Source organism: Dasypus novemcinctus, chromosome 15 (genome assembly GCF_030445035.2).
Source record: "Dasypus novemcinctus isolate mDasNov1 chromosome 15, mDasNov1.1.hap2, whole genome shotgun sequence".
In the NCBI taxonomy this organism is placed as follows: Eukaryota; Metazoa; Chordata; class Mammalia; order Cingulata; family Dasypodidae; genus Dasypus; species Dasypus novemcinctus.
In genome coordinates this window covers 90,008,266-90,030,076 of record NC_080687.1, presented here as the reverse complement: position 1 = coordinate 90,030,076, position 21,811 = coordinate 90,008,266, and the positions used below count along the sequence as shown (strand labels likewise).

The 21,811-nt window shown below is 40.6% G+C and overlaps 1 protein-coding gene across 1 annotated transcript in view; it reads left to right on the top strand.

Moving 5' to 3' along the window:
- Nucleotides 1–21,811, top strand: part of EPSTI1 (epithelial stromal interaction 1) — a 106,719-nt gene that overhangs the window by 18,283 nt on the left and 66,625 nt on the right. Inside the window, exons 4-6 of the mRNA XM_023590265.3 lie at nucleotides 558–631; nucleotides 1,386–1,469; nucleotides 8,365–8,438. Of these exons, the coding sequence (XP_023446033.2) occupies nucleotides 558–631; nucleotides 1,386–1,469; nucleotides 8,365–8,438 (232 nt within the window). The remainder of the gene's footprint in view (nucleotides 1–557; nucleotides 632–1,385; nucleotides 1,470–8,364; nucleotides 8,439–21,811) is intronic.

The window sequence follows — 21,811 nt, the reverse complement described above, 5'->3', positions numbered from 1 at the left end:
TATGAATTAATATTGTGAATTACTAACTGGAAAATGCCCATTGTCCTATTAAAAACTAGGTTATAAAGCATCTGTACTTGTCCAGTAGCAATATCTCTAAGGACTAAGTTTTGCTACTTGAATATAGGAAAATAGGATTAGAAGAAGAAAAGCTATTGAATAATCTCCTTTATTGGATTAAAGGATGGCCAATTAAAGGATCAAACAGGAGGAATGTTTTAGATTTGAAGGCAGGCATACTATTTTTCATTGGTTCCCCTGTCCCTTTGGTATGATTTCAATCTAAGTAAAATGATTGAAAAACCTTAGGAGGATTGTACTCTCTTTTTAGGAATATGACTTCCTCCTTCCATCCAGCTCTGTTTCTTTTTTAAGCAATTACCATTCTTTAATGTCATATTTTAAAAAAACCCAGCACAACTAGTTACACTTTAATTTCCAGGGGTATGAAAATGTTAAAGAAACTGATGTTGTAGACTCATCTTATATTAATTTGCCTTTGAGAGCAGATATATCAGCTGAATATTCACGTTCTACCTTTATGACTTTTTCCTTAGGTGGAAGCCAATCAGAGGCTGAAGTCCGACAGAAACAACAACTTCAGCAGATGCAGTCTAAATACCGGCAAAAGGTCAGAATCCATCTCTTTGGGTTTAATTTTGGCAAGGAATTTGAGTACCAGAACTTTGAAGTAATCATGAAATAATGCTGTTACTTTACCAAAAGCATAAAACCTTTAAAGCAATTGCAGAAGGAAACCCTTGGAGTCAAAGCAATCAGAAAGCGAGAAGTGATGAGTGCCTAGAATTCTCCAAGCCAACCAGGATCCTTGAATAAGGGGATGCTTTATCTTTCTACTTTAAATTAATCCTCTACTATGTTTGCACGTTCCAAGAATGTGGATTTGTTTGGCCCATGCTAGTCATAGAAGCAGTTCAAAATGATTTAAGACACCCTGTGATTTTAACAATTAGCACTATGAGTTTTACAATCAGGAAAAATTATCCAAACCCATTCTCCCCAACTGAGAGAGAGAGAGAGGGAGAGAGAGACAGGAAGGAAGAGAGAGAGAGTGAGAAAGAGAGAGACAGGAAGGGACAGAGAGGGAGAAAGAGAGAGGGAGAGAGGGAGAGAGAGAGACAGGAAAGGAGAGAGACAGAGGAAGAGAGAGAGAGGGAGAAACTAAGGAAGGAAAACAAAAGTAAAATTTCATGAGCAGGAGCTTCCATTCTCTATGATCACTGTGGCTTGAAGGAACAACCTATAATCATGGCGAGGTATAGCACAAACAATACTGTAATTTGCCTTTCATCATAATTTTGTATTCCAAAGGTTCAGATGAAAAATGGTAACTTTTTGTCCTCTGTAATCTCAATACAATTTAGCTAAAAAGAGAAGAATCTATAAGAATCAAGAAAGCAGCCGAGGAAGCTGAAATCCAAAAAATGAAGGCAATTCAGAGAGAGAAGGTAAGTTGATGGAGGGGATGAGTAGCTAGCATTTACTGAACACAAACAGGTGCCAGTTTCTCTCCTACACACTGTCCATGTTGTAACTCATTTAATCCTCACAATAACAAAGTTCATATTTCTTATTACCTGATTTTATAAATAAGGAAATGGACACAGTAAGGATAGATAACCTGCTGAGGGTACCCAGCGAGTAAGTAGAAGAGGTGGGATTTGAACCCAGGCAGGCTGGCCTCGGAAGTGTGCAAAGCGGTAAAGGTGTGTTTGAACAGAGGCAAAGCGGCTAGCAGCAGCGGCCTTCAGGGGAACGCTGCCATCCTTCCATTCAAACACCGAATTTCCTAGGATGAGCGCAATCGTGGGGGCTGTGCCTTTTCTACAGATAAACAAAAAGGCGTGCATTTATTAGTATGTGCTCTAGTCTAAACCACAAATTGATGTTTTCCGTTTTGATACTCTTTCTGGGGTTTGGGGGAAACAGTCTTTTAGAAATGCCCAACAGAGAAGGAGGGAGAATGCTCTGTTCTACCCCACCTCCCCCTGCTGCTCCCCCCAGAGCTGACGCTGCAGTGGGTTTTCAGTGTTGGAGGTTTGGGGTGGGGATTTCCCCTGATACTGACAGTCCTGCTAACACCTACTGCAGGTGTCAGTCAAGGTAATACAATTTTTATTTCTGCTTCCCCTTCCCCCCCTTAAAAAGATTTAGCATTGGTCAGTGATTAAATCTGGTTACCAAGCAACAGATATCTTCCCAGTTGAAGTTAACGAAGCCAACGGCCAATGGCCTATGGGACACACGGGAGGAGATGAGTCTCCCTTCCCCGAGGTGCCCTCCACCACGCTGGGAGAGCAGACTGTTAAGGCTTTCTTGGAAGGTGTCCTGCTGTGCTGTGTGACCTTGCACGGCCTCCAGGCCTCTCTGAGCTGTTCCTGTAAAATTGTCTGTAGCACCCCCTCCTCTTCTCCGAGAGCCACAAGCATCCCTGCGGTGGAAAGAGGTCGGCTCTGGGGGTGGGCAGGAGACTGGTCTTGCCTATGAGGAACTGTGAGTCATAACCTATAATAAAATGCAGCGGGGTAAACTGAAGAGTGCTTTAACCTGGCTTACAAAATTTGATTCAGCAAGCTGTTTCCGATTGCCATTACCCCTTCATTGAAAAGATTTTGGTTGCAATAACATTTTTTAGGCCAGGGGTTGTGTGTCTCTTTCTCCCTCTTCCTACTTCTCTAGTCCCTCCTCTTTTCTCTCTTCATCTAAATCTTCTTCCTACCCCCATTTTCTCCTCCCAAAGAAGGTTCACACTTCGGTCTCGTGATTGAGGAGGAGGCACTCCCGGTACAGCACAGCGCCCCTGCATTTCAGGCAGAACAAAGAAAAGCATTGAATCATCACCAGGAACTGAATTAAGAGGCGTGCAGAACCTGAAGATTTATTGAGTTGCAACCCCTTATCCTACAAGCCATTTATTCCTTGTTATTTAATATCCATGATGGGCCAGCTTGTGGGTTATCTATAACTCATTCCTTCACAGGTCAAATAACCTAGACTATTCAGAAATGTTAGTGGCTGCAACTATTTTCTTTTGCATGAGTAAAAGTAGATTTTGTCCCTTTCCAAGCTATACTGTAACAGTAGACATAGAGCATTAAATACAGAAATCTCAGTTGGGCTGCCTTCTCTTATGTGATGAATGTAACGATACCGAGTGAGTTGCGGTGTAGACGCTCGCTCTTCAAAGCGAGGTCCTGGGGCTAGCTGCATTGGCAGAACTAGAGTTTGTTGGAAATCCAGAATCATGGGTCACACTCTGACCTTCTGATTCAGAACCTTTCACAAGCTCTGCAGAGGCTTCCTGTCCACATAACCATCGAGGAGCATTCATCTAAAATCCCTTCCAAGAGCAGGAAGGACCTGCCCCGTCTATGCACACATTTCTCTGGCAGGTTCTCTGGCTGACCGGCCGGCACAGCCCCCTGGCCTACCACTTGCTGTGGTCTAGGAATCTGGGGCTTTTCTTTCTAAATGTAAGTCTACTTAGTAGCTGGTGTCGAGTAAAAGAAAAGTGGGCAGTAGCCGTCTAGAAATGGCACACTCCACGTTGCCAGTATGAAACGGCCAAAAGAAGTGATAATGGCTGTGCCGACGGGACACCTCTTCGTCACGATGCACAGCACACAGGCGTGTGACCAGCCCGCACAGCGGCTCCCTCCTCCCCAGGCAACTGGCTGCTGCCCGGGAGCTCTGAGCCAAGCAGCAGCCAAGCAGCCTGTTGTCCCCCGCAAGCACCCATCCCCGCAGAGCCCTCCAGCTTGGCTTCCGCGTAGCCCAGGTCTCAGCTTGTCCTTCAGTTTTCCCTCCCCAAGAGGGGTCACCAGAGGCCGGCTGCTGGGCGCAGCCTGATGGGTCACCCCCTGGGGTGCAACGCTGAGTCCAGGGGATCCTGATGGGAGAGTAGCCTGGGCCACTGCCTGCATCTATGGGTGTTCTCTGAATCCTCGATAAGCAGGGGGTGTGAACGGCAGCCAGCTCTTTGGCCTCTGGTGGTGTCAGTCCCAGGAAGAGCCAATCCTGTGTGTGAACAGGAACATTTGGGCAGGGCTTTGGGGTGCTGGCGTTCCCCGCCTAGAGAAGTGTTGATGTTATATCTACTTCCGGTAGTGTGCTGCAGCCTAGAGTGGATGGGTCAGTTTTCAGGAGTTTTGTGAGCTAATTGCCTTCACATTGGTAGCTTGAAATCACCATGGTTGAAGTATTTATAACGTGGAAATCAGTAAGTGCTACAAGTCAACCTACCCTCCTCCCTGCCAGAATGGGTTGTTAAAACAGTGTTGACCGGCGGCGGACTTGGCCCAGTGGTTAGGGCGTCCGTCTACCACATGGGAGGTCTGCGGTTCAAACCCCGGGCCTCCTTGACCCGTGTGGAGCTGGCCCATGTGCAGTGCTGATGCGTGCAAGGAGTGCCCTGCCACGCAGGGGTGTCCCCCGCATAGGGGAGCCCCACGCACAAGTAGTGTGTCCCATGAGGAGAGCCACCCAGCACGAAAGAAAGTGCAGCCTGCCCAGGAATGGTGCCACACACACAGAGAGCTGACACAACAAGATGACACAACAAAAGGAAACACAGATTCCCGTGCCTCTAACAACAACAGAAGGGGTGGGGGGTGGGCAGTGGTGAGAAATAAATAAATAAATAAATCTTCAAAAATAATTAAACAACAACAACAAAAAAACAGTGTTGACCAGCACACCACTACTTAGCTCTCAATGAAGAGGTACTACCCCTGCCCCCCATGCACACATCCCAAAGTCAAACCTCACAAACCTCAGAGGGCTGAAGTCTCTGGCATATGGTATAGCTGATGCTCTTTTTTTTTTTTTTTTTAAGATTTATTTATTTATTTCTCTCCCCTTCTCCCCCACCCTGGTTGTCTGTTCTCTGTGTCTATTTGCTGCATCTTCTTCTTTGTCCATTTCTGTTGTTGTCAGCGGCACAGGAATCTGTGTTTCTTTCTGTTGCGTCATCTTGCTGCATCAGCTCTCTGTGTGTGTGCGGCGCCATTCCTGGGCAGGCTGCACTTTCTTTTGCGCTGGGCAGCTCTCCTTACAGGCGCACTCCTTGTGTGTGGGGCTCCCCTACACGGGGGACACCCCTGCATGGCACGACACTCCTTGTGCGCATCAGCACTGCGCGTGGGCCAGCTCCACACGGGTCAAGGAGGCCCAGGGTTTGAACCGCAGACCTCCCATGTGGTAGGCAGATGCCCTAACCACTGGGCCAAGTCCGCTTCCCTAGCTGATGCTCTTTGATTTAGAAAGAGTTTATGACCCACAGGGTCAGCAGAATAATGCTCCCCTCCCCACAAAGATGTCCATGTCCTAATCCCCAGAACCTGTACATGGCAAAGGGAGATGAAGTTTGTAGGTGGAATTAAGGTTGCTAAACCAACTGATCCTTAAAATAGGGAGATTATTCTGTATTGTCCAGTTTGTTCCAGTATAATCACAAGGATCCTTAAAACTGGAGGAGGCAGGCAGGAGAGAGAGAACACAGAGAGCTAGAAGTATGAGAAGGACTTCTCTGCAGGGCTCCCCTGGGCAGTGAGGAGCCCACACAACGGAGTGAAGCAGTCCTGATTCCACCACCTCCTTCTCGTCCTGGAAAACTCTTGCTTGTATATTAAGACTGGGCTGTAGAATTTCTACCTTTCTTTAGACCCATGCCTTTTATACCCCTATTTAGTCATCAACTTCTTGAAGAATCAGAAAAAACTATGGGTCCACTGCATATAAAAATGAGCACACCCCCAGTATACTGCTTGGCTTAGTTTGCTAGAGCTGCCATGACAAATACCACATAATGGGTTGGCTGAAGCAACAAGAATTTATTGGCTCATGGTCTTAGCAAGGCCATGCTCTCTCTTGGAGTCTGTGGCATTCTGGTGCTGGCTCGCTGCAATTCTTGGAATTCCTTGACTTGCATTCTGCCTCCATCACTTGGTGATGGCCTTGGTCTCCTCCTGCAGCCTCCTTCGACTCTGACTTCTGTGTCTTCTGGCTTCTGGTTTCTGGTTTCTACTCATTGACCTCCTTTGTATTTCTTCTCCTTATAAGGTATCCAGTACTGTGGATTAAGATGTACCCTAATTAATTTTGGCCACACTTTATTATTCATATTATCTTCAAAAGGTCCTATTTACAAATGGGTTCACACCTACAAGTATATAGGTTAAGGTTAAAAAGATGTCTTTTGTTGGGTACATGATTCAGTCTACCACAGCTCATTCATGAACCCTAAGGTGAAAAACCACATTCTGAATGTCACTGAACTTTTGCTCCAGTGTCTACCATGGGGTCTGCCACTTCGTAGGCAGTAAATGAATGCTTGTAGAGCTGTTGAGAACATTTCTGACCACTCCCTTATCTACTTTATATGACCTTATATGCAAGCCTCTATCCCCCAATCCATTTAGCATACTGTCGTGGTTGCTTTCTTGTCTATGTCCCCAGCAAGACTCTGAATTTCTCCAGGGAAGGCACTCCTCTTTTCCTATCTATACCCCCCGCCTCTAAAATAGTATCCAGCATATAATAGGCATATGAAAAATGTCCGTTGAATAAATGAGATCTGTTGAATGAATGGAATTCAGGGATATTAAATAATTTGCCTAAAGTTGCTTAGCTAGTAATGGCAGAGCTGGAGCAGATAACTGTATTTTCTTCCTCTGGATCTCATGTTCTTAGAGATTTAACATTCTGCATTTCTATGTAAGTGTAATTATGTTTGAGTGACTCCCTAACACACCGTTAAATGAAAAGAAATAGAGTTTGATTAAATCTAAGCATTTGGATTCTATACTAAAACAGTATGTTGCTGAGCATTGAATAAAATTTCTCAAATCCTCCAGTATTTTGCAAAATACTTCTCTGTGGAATTCTACTGAGGTGTAAACAGACTTTTTTTTTGGATAGACTTTTGCTACTGTGTGACTGTAGTGTGAGTTGCACACTGTGATAATCTATTAGTCAAGAGATTAAAACTGGTTAACGTCTCAATTTCTGACCTTGCCAAAAGAACCCAGTTTCTGTCTTTTGTATTTTCTCACTATTCTGAATAGTGTTACTAATACCAGCTTAATTAACACCTAGTGCTTCCTCGTTGTCTTATACCCCTTTGATGTTTATTTTACTTTTAATTTTTTGCGGGGAGTGTAGGTTGCTCATCACAGTTAACCATTTTGGGAGTCAGGAGTCGGGACTTTTTCTAGTTTGGCATCAGGTTTATTTCGTTTCAAATTCTCTCTTAGTTTGGTTTCTAGAAAGTCTATGTCTGATTGATTATCCTATTGCTTTGCATTGTAACTGATCCCCTTTGATTCTGGTTATTTTGTCTCATTTTTTCCCCCCCAAAACTGAAATCATCATCCACTTGCTTTTCAAAATGGGAACTAGTAAATAGTTCTGCGCAAATGAAGATGTTCATGGAATGAAAAATAGGAACGGTTTTCTCCCCTCTTTGAAAGATGAAGCCAAACTTATATGGAGTTTAGAAGTGCTGATTTCCAGAATTCCGTATTCACAGGTCTTCCTGATGGGCAGATCCAATGCTTTTTATTAAAGCAAACCCAGCTGCTTGTTGTCACCCTTGGACTCATTTAAAACATCATCTCTCTCCTGTGTTGTGGAACTTGTTTATGAGTTTTACTTGTTTTTCATAGGCAAGTTTTTTTTTGTTTTTCGAAATGACAGTGTGCCATTGTGGGCAAAAAGCAAGCGTTCCTAGTTTATTTAAGTTGGATTAAAATATGCCAGAGCCGTGGTGACAGTGATCTCGAATATGAAGCCGTCCTTTTTCTCTAGGCCCTCCTAACAACTAATTAAAAAATAAATGAACTCTTTTCTATTCGAGTGGGTGCCTTTTTAAAATGACGTTTGTGGTTCAGACTCTCAACGACTTCAAGTATCTGTTTCTCAGTCAGAAGGGATTTGGGCTGGCTTATTGAAATTCTCTTCCTCAATGCTTTGGTGGAATGTATATACATTTTGCATGAACTATTGAACCATTTATTATCATTTTAATTTAACATACTTGGTATGGAAATTTCCTGTTTCCATTCGAGCATTTGGAAAGCACAGTAAGTATTGCTGCTGTTTGAACTAAGGAATGAAAATGTGAAATACTGATTCAGTGCTTATACCAGTCAAGTTGGGCGAGGGGCGTCATGGAAATAACTGGGGCCCCTGACATCCAGCGCAGGGCTCATGGGTTCTATGAGGGATACCCTCTAGGAACTCCGTGCAGTTCACCTATGGGTTTTGGATCTTGGGTAACTGTAAATATCATGATTCTGTTTAAAATTTCCCTAATAGATTATGTTTGGATATTTGTAATTTCAGAGCAATAAACTAGAGGAGAAAAGAAGACTTCAAGAAGATCTCAGAAGAGAAGCATTTAGAGAACATCAGCAGTAGTAAGTTAATGCTTTCAGAACTTCATAATTTATAGGCGCACGATTCATTCCGCTTTTAAATTTGAATGTGATGGTAAATTTTCAAAAACAGCACCTGGTATTGCATTATTGGCTGTTATAGTAATTAAATAATTGTAATATAATTGTGTCATTATATAAGCAAGGTTCTGAGGTTGGAAATATCAGTTGTCACTAAATTATTCTTTAGTAGTCCATCAATTAGAAATTGTGCTCTTAAATTGGAGAATCCTCCATTATAAATGGCATGGAGGGTTTGATTTTTTGGTTATCCAGGGTACTTCTTATTAGTTATGCTGACTTCCAAAATATCAGATAAGGAGGAGAGTGTTTGAAGTAAACTATCCAAACATGATCTAAACTAACAGTGGATTTATCTTAAATGGACTAAAGATTATTATACATGCATACTTTTCTAAACAAGAATTGAGAAATCATTAGGACTTATTGGTAAGATTCCCAATTGGTGACCATATACCACAGTAATTTTTCTGGTGTACCTTGTGAATGAGAGCAGCTAATATGTATAAAGGGCAACTACTATGTACTTTATAATGAAGATAATCTACTCTTTTCTTAGGTGTTAAAGACAAGTTCATATCCTGACTCTTAGTAGCTAAGTTACCTCCCTTATTGCTTAAAAGAATAGATAAAAGCTAGAGAACCAGATGGCTGACTCCTTGATTCGTTCCAGATGTGGTAGAATTAGAACTAGGTCCTTCTGGGTTCAAAGTCCTAAATTCCATTCCCCAGCTGTGACTGGACGAACTACTAAACCTCTTCAAACCTCAGTTTTCTCTTTAAAGTAGAGCTAAGATCTATCCCACAGAAATGTATTCTTTCTGGTCCTCATTTCAGCACCTGGGTTATTAAGAGGGTGGAATCTTCTCTAAGGTTTCATCCAACTTTAATCTTCAGTTTTCCAGCATCGTTTGGGTGGTTACCATTTTACTGTCTATGTTGTTCAGTAAGTATATCTCTAACTTGACTTCTTCCTTTGTTGACATGGCACTTCAAAGATTATCAGTCCCCCCAAATTTTTGTGTAAAATAAATTTCACCTTGTTTGCCTCCTACAAAATATGTTAAGGTTTACATTAGCACTAAAGACAGAACTTAATGTATCAATTATTGTTTCTATTCCAAGAATTATTTAAGCAGTATTTTCTGCCTTGTTCGAAATTATAAGCAGATTGTTTTCTGAGCCTGATATTTAGTGTGAAACTTATCACTTCAAAAATCCTAACTAAGGAACAAACAAACAAAAGTATCTATCCAATAGACCACTAGTAAGGATAAGATGAAATATTTCATGTAGTAACTTTATGTGTGGCATGAAAGTCTTTGAATATATGATAATATAGATCATATATTCAATGATACTTCCTATAGTGGCCTCGTCTGATGGGATCAGACAATGTTGATTTCACAGAGACTGTACACAGCTCCTTGGTCTTACCAGAACTACTAATTGAACTCCCAGTTTCATTTCTCTGGCAGCCTCCTCTTCCTTCTTCCCACTCTTGTCTCTCATTTACAGAATTTAAGGTCGTTCTGAAGTTGGAGGAAGCAGATGTGCCACCCTAGTGTTCTTTTTCCTCAGAGCTCAGAGCCTGCTGGTTTTCTCCTCCCATCAGGTCTCTTTCACCAGCAGCTACTTCTTGCTTTAAGACTCAGAGGCAGGGGTAAAAAAAGAGGCTTGTGGCCTGTTACTTTGCCCTCTACCAGTTTAGGTACTTGGCTCCTGCTACCCAGCCCGGAAAATGGATGGGGATGGGATGGGGGTAGGGCAAAAGTGCCAGTGAAGGCTATTTTCCTTAAGGTAAAATGGATGTTGCCCTCATTTTAGTCACGGAATCCATAGCCCACTCTTCTTTGGAAGGTGGCTTGGGCATGAGGAGATTGTGGGGATCTGGAAAGAAGGGGAGACTGACTGTCTTAAGAGAGACGTGGCAGGAGGGAGACCCCAGATGGATGGTGTTAATGTAATATTGCTTCCCTGTTGAGGAGTAGAGAAAGGAAGAGAATTTATTTCTAGGCCCAGTCGGAGTTGAGGGAAATAAGATGATGGGATGAGGGCTTGAGTAACCAACGCAAATAAAAATAAGTGGATTTATGCTGTGGTATACTAGTTTGATATTGGAAAAGGGAAGGCCTGCTTCTCAGTGATGAGTATTAGGTACAGGACTGGGAAGTTGCAGGAAGTCATTCTCTGGAGAGTTTTAAAATGGTAAGGTGAGAGGAAAGGTTCTCGGAGCTGAGAAGCCCCTCGGAGGCTGTGTCTCCCATCTTCCCTTTTTTTAAGTCTCCCAGTTTCTGGAGTTGGTGTTTCACTAAACACTAGAGATCAATCACCCTTTTTCTGTAAGGAATAAAAGAGCTTTCGCTTCAGCCTCCTCACTTAGTGGAGCTGAATTCAATTACATGCACATTTCACTCTGGCTCTTTCTTCTGCTTATCGTGAAAGTCTCGGTTAACCAGGAAAAGGAGAAGTTGGTTAAAAATGAGAAGGATTGCAAATTGATTTTGAAAGCCTATTGAGAGGCACAAGAAGAGGTATATGTGTGAGTCCTTTTTAAGTATTTTGTTTTGGATGACTTTTGGAATTAAAAGCAATAGCTCATGAAATGAATGGCCGTTCGAGAGCTAGAAATACGAAAGGGACTTCTTAGAAAAGGTGGATCCGTTGACTATCAAGTCTTTATCAGATCTTCTTAGAATTAGTGTATAGTGGAAAACTTGTCTAGGGGAACCATTAGAATTTTAACTGTGCAAAGACTTCACCAGACCAATCAGGCTGCTCCTTAAAAAAACAAGGGGGGGGGGGGGCGGGATTAATAGATTCTCCTGATGCTGTCAAACTAAGGAACACAAAATAGAAACACAAATAAGAAATTCTTTCAAACTAGTCCATTTCTCATGTCCTTCCTAGCGTTCCCATGGGCTGTGATGTGTGGTTCAAATTGCCAGCCAGCAATAAGTGGGTTCTTTTTTTTTTTCCTTTTTTCCTATAGTAAAGGGCAACCACAGGCTTGAGCTGGGGCTGGAGAAAAAGCTGGTGTCACCAACCTGTACCACCTCCATTGAATGTTACGATATTCTTTCTTAACACCTTGATCCTGACTTCCTTCATTTGCTTCTGATGATTTTTAGTGTTGTCAATTATTTAGCTAACAGGCAGAAAACTAGGCGTTTATTGACATCCAGAGGGACTCTCCTGAGTGTAATAATGAAGGCAGTTTATTGAATGCCTGTGAGGTTGCTTTCTAATTGTATGCATTAATCTGCCCGTGCAAGCTGGCTGAAAATACGCAAGCAGATTGCACATGCAGATGGAGCGCACTAGATGGCTTTTTTTGAAAAGACCTCTGGAATGTACTTCTGTAGCATTGTCATTTCCTTAAAAATCGAGTGACTGTGACTCTTTCAGTTGGAGGCTGAGAGCAGACTGGATTAATGGTGCATTAAGCTTGCTACTCTGGGCAGGAACGGACTCAAATTTCACAATGTAGAATTAGTTTTAGGATCCTTAAGCATGGAAGTGGAGGGTACAAGTGCTCATTTAACCTCAGCACAGTTTTCACCATTATTTTAATCTCTGGAATTATTTGTTAGTTATAAAAATTCAAATGTGATACTTTTCAGTGTGGCCTGTACTCTTAGTCAATATTACAGGTGATTATGAAGATTTATATAATAATTATAAATTATAAATAATTAATAACCTTTGGTGTTTTTTTTATACAAAAGAGGAAGTTGTAGCCTAGGTTATTTAAAACATGGGATAAAATAAATTTCAGCATTACAAATATTTAAATGGTAACTTCTTTGGGAGGATATAGTCATCTTTCTAATTCTATGTTTGTTTGGACAAATACTGAGATATATTTAAATTTCCAGCCGGTTTAATCAGTGATGGGGGTAGGGAGGATGTGATTCAGAGAAGGCAGTGAAAGTGCATTTTGCATGCAGGTGTTTTGAAGAACAGTGCTCTTTTAAAGGATTTGCTGAATATATAAGAATTGGCTATATTTTAAACTTTTAAATCTTAATTCATTTCTAATAATCATGTCATATAATAGATTATATACTTTTATTGTTATGTTTTTTTAAAAATACAAAATGCTTAGCTCTTTTAAACCTAATAGGCAAAGTAATAATAAGCAGGTAAGTTATTGAGAACCTGTGGTGCTTCAGGCACAGGATTTGGCACATTAGATACATTTTCTCATTTAATTTTCAGACCAACCGTGTACTGGATATATCATCCCCATGGTACAGGTGGAAGCTTGGGTAATTAAAATTGCCAGAGTCACAGAAGCAGTAAATGATGCAGCCCAATGGAGGACTTGAGATTCGGGGGAATGGGAGCAATAGACAACTTAAGAGTGTGGCAGAGTCAAAGGCTGGGAACATTTGGGGGTGATGGGGTGATGGACACATAGAGAGATGGGGTCCCAGGGGAGAGGAGGCAGTAGCTCAGAGAAAAAGGCAGGAACAGAGTTGGCTTCTGTTTCTTCCTATCAAGATCTAAGTTTTGCCCAGAGAAGGCAAAAGAAAACCAAAGGTAGTGTGTCTTCCGTCTCTTCTCTCGTGGCCACGTGTGAGTGGCATCGTCTTTTACTACCACGGTTCAACTTCCCATAGAGCAGCTGGGCATTTAGTGATGACCTCCCATGATTGTCCTCTACTCCTACATACAGTTTCCACATGGTTTCTAGGGAGAAAATGGGGTCCAGGTCTTAAAACTGCAGTGGGAAAAGCTCTTGGAACCCAGTCCTTTTGAAAACAGGACCATCCTATTTCTCAGCCGCCAAGCACCACTTCCAACTCAGCCTGCCATTCGTTATGTTGGGAAGTTGGCTTCATTTCCTCCATTTTAATGATGTGTCTCTTTTCCTTCCATTGATAATAGTGTGATTAGTTCCTAGGAGGCACATCTTCATGCATTTTAGTATAAAAAAACTGAGCATCCAGGCAGGTCTGCCGCATATACACTCTCGGGTCCTGAGTTTGCCTTCTAATATGCTCACAAAACTTCTAATGCCCTTCATGGGAGCTTCCAAAAGATACTTCAGGGCTAAATTGATCCCTTATCCATATGGTAGGCTAAAATCCAACCTCACAGTTTATAACTCAGGTAAGGTGAATCAAAAGTCATTCAACTTATAACATTGCGTCTTCTGCTAATGAGGTGAATTTACAGATATAAAAATCCCATAGCTGTTTTCTGCAGAATAAGACTGCCTGGCCGAGAAGAGAGTTGGTCTGAAGGAATCTCGACCTACTGAATGTTAAATCATTTTGATGGTACCGACCATGTCTAAATTTCCCCACTCTGAATTCTCCCTGCAGATGCCCTCGTGTATGCCAACTCATTTTCATTCCCACTGCCGCCCTGCTAATATAGGCATTTGTCACGTGAAACTTGATTACGCCTGTCTTCTGTGCTCCCTGGGTGACTGCAATGGTTCACGACTCTCTCAGCCACATTTCTCATCTTCTTTTGATTGTCTTAGATGCTTTTGTCAGATTTAGTTTTCTAAAGTTAACTGCCCCCATCCCCAATTGAAAAGCCTCACTGATTTCCTATTCCTTATAAAATGAATTCCAAACTCCTTAGCCGCCCCTTGGCAAACTGCACGATGCCTCAGGAAGATGTTAGACAAGACTATTATAGGATTTGGGCCTGTGTCAGGTGGTTTGGGGAAGGCTTTAAGGAAGCAGGGCTGTGCTCTGGATTGGATGTTATAGGAAGCAGGAGTAATTATAGGACTGGGTCTCTCAGTCAACCTTATCTGGAAGGAGAAAAAAACAGTATGAAGCACTCGTTGGTGAAGATGCAAGAATCACTTTGATAAGCTAGAATTGGAGGATGTTTGGTCATTTTAGAGGTTTGGACAGGCTCAAGTATTCTTGTATGTATGTGTTCAGACATGTGCATAGAGTGTGGTCTCATTTTTGTCTTGATCCATCATAATCACAGACTATCCCTGTAGATATTGTGTGAAATTGTTCATGTCCAACAGCAGAACACCAAGTGCCAGGCCAGCTTCTGGTTGTCAGGGGCTGCTTTTATCTTATTCAAGTTATACCTGATGATTGTAAAAGATGACAGTTAACCAGTGCTTGATTTACAAGAGTCTCATTTAATTATCTGATCATGTGAGCCTAGTTCCCTCAGTGTTCCCGTCTTGAAGTGGGGTCATCTGCTAGTTAAGGACTTGGAATCTGGAGTTAGGATACCTGGGTTCCAACTTGCACCTTTCCCCTCTCTACTGGAAGAAGGTTACTTACCCTCTTTGAGTCTTTGTTTCCCATGGATAGCATGGATGGGGTTAGTATTAACATCTAACTCACAAGAAGATGAGTTGATAGAATCCATGTAAGAAATCATATTCAGGGAGACATAGTATTCAGGGAGAAAAGCTGAACAAAGTGTGATGTAGCTCCGCAGAAGGACAGCAGCCGCAGAAGTAACGAGAGAGCAGCCAACTCTGCTCTTTGCCGCCAAAGATAGAGTCCAACAATTTCTTTTTCTATTTTTTCCTTTTTCTTTTTTTACTAGAGAAGTTGTAGGTTTACAGAAAAATCACTCAGAGTTCCCATATACAACGCCTTCCCCCCAGTATGCTTGTTTTTCCCTGTTATTAACAGTTTGTAATAGTGTGGTAATTTTGTTAGAACTGATGTAACACTATTGTTATGATTATACTATTAACTGTAGACCATAGTTTACATTAGGGTTCACTGTGTTGTACAGTCCTATGGTTTTTAATTTTCTGGTTTATATATACAGACTAAAATTTCTCCTTTAGACCACACTCAGATATACAATTCAGTGCATTCACAATGTTGTGCTACCATCACAATCATCCATTACCAAAACTTTTCCATCACTCAGACAGAAATTCTGTATCAATTCAACATTAACTCCCCAGTCCCTACCTGTACCCAGGCTTCTGGTAACCCATATTTAGTTTCTGACTATGAACTTGCTTATTCTACTTATTTCATACCCATGAGATCATAGAGTATTTGTCCTTTTGTATCTGGCTTATTTCACTCAACATGATGCCTTCCAGTCCATCTATCTTGTCACAAATATCAGAACTGCATTCCTTTTTAATGCTGAATAATACTCCATTGTACATCTATTTTGTTTACCCATTCATTGGTTGAATGGGTTTACCCATTCATGGGTTGTTTCATCTTTTGACCACTATGAACATGACTGTGGAAATATCTGTTCGAGTTCCTGCTTTCAGTTCTTAGGAGTATATACCTAGGAGTGGGGTTGCCAGATCATATGGTAGTTCTATATATAACTTTCTGAGGAACTGCCAAACTCTTTTTTACAGAGGCTACACAATTTTATATTCTCTTCCAAAATGAATGGTTGTACATATTTCTCCACATCTTCTCCATCACTGATTTTCCATTTGATTTGGATAGCACTGAATCTATAAATCATTTTGGTTAGAATTGACATCTCAGTAGAATTCAGTCACCCAGTCTGTGAACCCAGTGTTCCTGCATTTGCTTAGATTGTCTTTGATTTCTTTCAGCAATGTTTTGTAGTATTTTGTGTACAAGTCCTTTACACTCTTGGTTAAATTTATTTCTAGATATTTGATTATTTTTTTTGCTATTGTAAATGGAAATTTTTATTTCCTCTTCCAATAATTCATTATCAGTGTATAGAAACACCACTGGTTTTTGTGCATTGCTCTTGTATCCTGCAACTTTGCTGAATTCACTTATTAGCTTTGTTGTGGATTTTATAGGATTTTCTATATATAAGATCATACGATGTTCAGATAGGGAAGGCTTTACTTCTTCCTTTCCAATTTGAATGACTTACATATATTTTTTCTTACTTAATTGCTTTGGCTAGAACTTCCAGGACAATGTTGAATAACTGGTGAGAGGAAGCATCCATGTCTTGTTCCTGATTTTGAAGGGAAAGATTCCTTCTTTTATCATTGAGTATGACCTTAGCTGTGGGTTTTTCATATATGCCCTTAATCATGTTGAGGAAGTTTCCTTCTGTTCTTAGTTTTTTAAATGTTTTTATCGAGAGGGAAAGCTAGATTTTGTTGAATGCCTTTTCTGTGTTAACTGACATGATCATGTGTCTTTCCCTTTGTTTTATTAATGGAGTATACTATATTAATTGATATTCTTATTTGAACCACTCCTGCATACTTGGAATAAATCCTATTTGATTTTGGTGTGTAAGTCTTTTAATATACTGTTGGATTCAGTTTGCTAGTATTTTGTTGAATATCACATCTATAGTCATAAGGGGCATTGTCCCATATTCTTTTTTTCTTGTGGTGTCTTTATCTAGCTTGGTACTAGGGTGATGTTGTCTCCATAGAATGAATTTGGGAGTTTTCCATCCTCTTCAATTTTTTGGGAGAGTTTGAGCAGGATTGGTGTTAATTCTTTTTTTTGAATTCTTTGCTAATAAAGCCACCTGGTCCTGGGTTTTTGATTGTTGGGAGGTTTTTGATTACTGATTCAATCTCTTTACCTGTTATTGGTCTGTTGAGATCTTTTACTTCTTCTTGAGTCAAATAGGTAGTTTATGTGTTTTCATTTTGATTTTTTTGTTTGTACCATTTTGAGTCTCTAATTTCTTTCTGTGTATATGTTTCATGTATTTTCTTTGTGGTTACCATGTGCCTTACATTTAACATGCTAAATCTAAAGCAATAATACTTGATTTGATATAAAATTAACTTCAATAGCACACACAAATATTGTTCCTCTTTCCCCCTACCCTTTTGTTGTACTTGTTACAAATTATACATTTTTCATTATATGTTCTAAATCATAGATTTATCACTCTTTTTAAGCATTTGCATTTTAGAAACTATAAGAAGTAGCTAGTGGAATTACAAAGAAATACGATAGTACTGACATTTATAATTACCCATATGGTTACCTTTACCACAGGTCTTTATTTCTTTACACCACTTTGATCTACTACCTACTCTTCTTTCCTTTCAATCTGAAGAATTCCTTTTACCATTCCTTACAGGGAAGGTCTAGTGGTGATGGACTCCCTCAACTTTTGTTTTTCTGGAAATATCTTATTCCTAACCTCATTTCTGAAAGACAGTCTGACTGGGTATGAAATTCTTGATTGGTAATTATTTTCTTTCAGCACTTTAAATATTTTGTCCCACTGTCTTCTTGGCATCCATGGTTTCTGATGTAATATCAGCCCTTAATCTTGTTTAGGCTCCCTTCTACATAATATACTTCTTTTCTCTTACAATTTTCACAACTCTCTCTTTGTCCTTGGCATTGGACAGTTTGACTGCAGTGTGTCTGGGTATGATTCTTTTTGGGTTTATCCTGCTTGGAAGACAGTAGGCTTCTTGAGTGTGCATGTTGCTGTCTTTCATTAAAATTTGGAAGTATTCTGCCATTATTTCTTGAACTATTCCATCTTCCCCTTTCTCTTTCCTCTCCTTCTAGGCCTCTCACAATTTGCTTATTGGTACACTTGATGGTGTCCCATAGCTCTTTTAGGCTCTGTTTACTTTTTTCTCTTCTCTTTTCTTTCTGCTTCTCAGTCCAAATCATTTCAGTTGTCATAGTCAAGTTTTACTGACCAGCTCTAATCTACTGATGAACCACTATACAGAATTTGTTTGTTTGTTTGTTTCCATTATTGTGATCTTCAACTGCAGTATTTCCATCTGGTTCCTTTAAAAGTAATTTTATCTCTTTATTGATAGTCTCAAACTTTTATTCATCTTTGCCCTGATATCCTTTAGTTTTTTTTTTCTGGTTTTTCCTTTGTCTCTTCAAGCATATTGAAGATCACTATTTTAAATCTTTATCTTTTATGTCAGATCTCATCTTCTTTGTTGATGGTTTCTGAATTTTTTAAAATAAATTTTTTATTAGAGAAGTTGTGGGTATACAGAACAAAACATGCATAATATATAGGATTTCCATACTGGTTTCTGAAATTTTTTTCTTGCTTCTTTGGATAGCCATCATTTCCTATGTCTTTGTTTGACTTGTAATATTTGCATACTCTACATTTCAATATTTTAATGGGTTAAGTCTGGGATTTAGTCCATGAGCTGTGCATTCCTTAGGCTTGTATACAGCTAGTGATATATTAGATTTCCTTGAGTACCAGGAGCTAACAAAAACAAACGAATGCAAAAACACCTATCATAATATTTGCATATTGGCTTTGAGTTGGCTGGTGCTCTCCTTCAGAGTTTAGCCCTCTTAACAAGATGACCATTCCAAGGAGAAAGTGCAGTATCCTCTTTGACTTCTCTGAGCCTACATCTTGTCCTGGGCTTGTGCTTGTGACCTTAGAAATTCCCTCATTTATGGGAATTCTAATCCCTTCTCTACTCAGTATGAAATAGACTTTTGCCCCATCCTGGGTGCTCTATTGTGTATCTTAAATCCAGTAATCCCTTGCTCTAGGCTGCTTCAATTTAACTGTTTCTTATACCCTGCTTTAACTGCCTGCAAGCTGTTCCTGCCTGCAAGGCAATTCCTGCAAGGGTGAGTCACAGGCAAGTGTCACGAATCACTCCTTGATGCTGCCACTCTATAGACTGGCACCAACATACAGGCACTTTAGTATGCACATAGGGGTTACTCTGCTCCCTCTGGAAAAGGTCCAGGGGTCCCCAATGGGAGTGCAGGTTGGTGCCATGCCTTGCCAGAGAAGGGCAGGAAGATGGATCAGCAAATGTGCCACCACCTCCTCCTACTGGTTTTAAGTTGCACTTTCTTGATTTTGCGTTCACCCATTTACTGCAACCCTTTAACTTTCTTCTAGAGTTTTGAGGGAGATGGCTCTGCCAGTTTTTGCTAGTTGTTCAAAAATTCTGCAGGGGAAATGAACACCTGGAGTATCTTATGCTACCATTTTAGTGGACCATAGGTATTCAACACCTTGTTATTTTTCCCACGTTTGATTTACCTGCAGATCAAGAGATGGAAGATGGTTAATGTTTTCTGGGTTTTTAGTTTTTTCAGACAAATATGATGGGGGAGAAAGAGAAGAAAGAGATTTGAGGGCATTTATAAAGGAAAGATTTTAATAATGTGCTATGGAATCTAATCTGTACAAGAAGTAAAGATAGAGGGATGCTGATGATGAGAAAGAGGGGGAAATAATGGTTTGGAAGTCTCAAAGAGCTGGAATATTGTTGGAGTAGGGGTGTTTGAGCACAGAAGGTGGAATGAGAGAGAGTTATAGTTTATGAGTGAGAGATTCCCATTTGATATTTTGGAGAGGGGGCATTTGTCAATGACAGCAAAGTCTACAGTATGACCCTTGGAGTGTGGCTGAGTCGGAGCAGAGATGAGCTTGTTTAGATGAGGAAGTTAAGAAATTTGAGAGCCTTTGGTGAGAGGATATCTATGTTGATGATGGTAATCAGAATAAGGAGGAAGTCTTAAATGAATGAGAAATGGCTGACTACTCATGGCAAAAAGGGAGGGGATAGGATATTCTGACATCATGAGCACTGCAGAAACAGACATTTTTGCAAGAGTATGGTGGTCTGAACGTAGCATGGAGTGCAAAGAGAGAATGCCTGCTCCACTCCTAGGTACTGAGATTATGTAGCAGTGAGAAATAAAATAGTTTCATATAAAGTCCCAAGGGGAAGCGGTGTCCTCAGGAGCTGGTCAGGTATCAGGTAACACAGAGATGAAAAGTGTGCTTTCTTTTTATATATATTTTACCCATTTATTTTGAATAGTTTTCAACTTAGAGAAAGGCTGCAAAAATGGTTTCCCATTAAAGTTTCACCTAGCTTCTCCTTATGAAAATATAGTACATAACTTTAAGACAATTCATTATACCATGAGCTCAACTGCATATGCTATTTGAGTTTTGCCAATGCAAAATACCAGAAATTGGTTGGTTTTTATAAAGGGTATTTATTTGGGGTAGGAGCTTACAGATACCGGGCCATAAAGCATAAGTTACTTCCCTCACTAAAGTCTATTTCCATGTGTTGGAGCAAGATGGCTGCCGACGTCTGCGAGGGTTCAGGCTTCCTGGGTTCCTCTGGGCTCAGCTCCTCTGTTTCCTCCACAAGGTCAGCTGTAGATGCTCAGGTGAATGGCTCTGTCTCTCTCCCTGGGGCTCCAGCTTAAGACTTCAGCATCATACTCCAACATCAAAACTCCAACATTAAAAGCCCTCAACTCTGTCCTTTGCCATGCCTTTTATCTGTGAGGCCCACCCACCCACTAAGGGGTAGGGACTCAACACCCTAATGAAGTGGCCCAGTCAAAGCTCCAGTCATAACTCAATCACACTCAGGTACAGACCAGATTACAAACAATCCAATATCTATTTTTGTAATTCATAACCATATCAAACTGCTACCTACCCTCCCCACCCCCACCCCCACCCCATGCCCTTTTTCTATTTCAGGATCCAATTCAGATTCACATTTAGTTACTGTGTCTCCTTAGTCTCCTCCAATCTGTGAGAGTTCCTCAGTTTTTCCTTGTCTTTCATGATCTTGACACTTTCAAAAGGTACTGGTTGGTTACTTTGAAAGTTGTCCTTCAATTTGGGTTTTTCTGATGTTTTCCCATGATTAGATTGAGGTTATAATTTTTCAACAAGTATGCCACAAAAGTGTTGCTGTGTCCTCAGAGCATCCTATCAAAGGTTACATGATGGTTAATATCCTTATTACGGGTGCTGTTGACCTTGGTCATTGGATTAGGCTGGTCTCCACTGGAAAGTTATTGTTTTTCACTTTCTAATCTCAGGGGAGAGACTTTGAAACTATGCTACCATCCAATCATCCTCAAACCTTTGCCTACTGATTTTAATAGTTAGATGAATCCTGCCTTCAACAATTAATATCTTGATGTTTGCCTCATGGTGATTTTGTGTTTAAGACATTCTGAAATGAAGTCAAAGATATGGGGTTGCTGTCTGGTCACAGATCAAGCATTTGTTGCCACTGTGGAAAGGTTTGGGAGGCCAGGTGGAGATGTGGGGGCAGTGAGAAAGCAGCGGATATACACGACAGTGTGGTATTGATAGACTGAGTGATAATGGTGAGGCTGGCTCACTTGAATAGGAATGTGCGAGGCAGGTTGGAATTAGTACTTAGAGGAAGTAGACTGTGATTCTGAATTTCTACATCCATACGATTAATTTTTGGTGAGAATATAATTCAGTATAGAGAAGCTTGGCTCTATCAAGCATGATTTAAATATGCTTATTTATGTATAGGTGGATATCCCAGAAAATAATTCTACTTCTAGATCTATATGTCTTAAAAAATTCTCATGCATGTACAAAAAATATATCTCTCTATCTCTGTT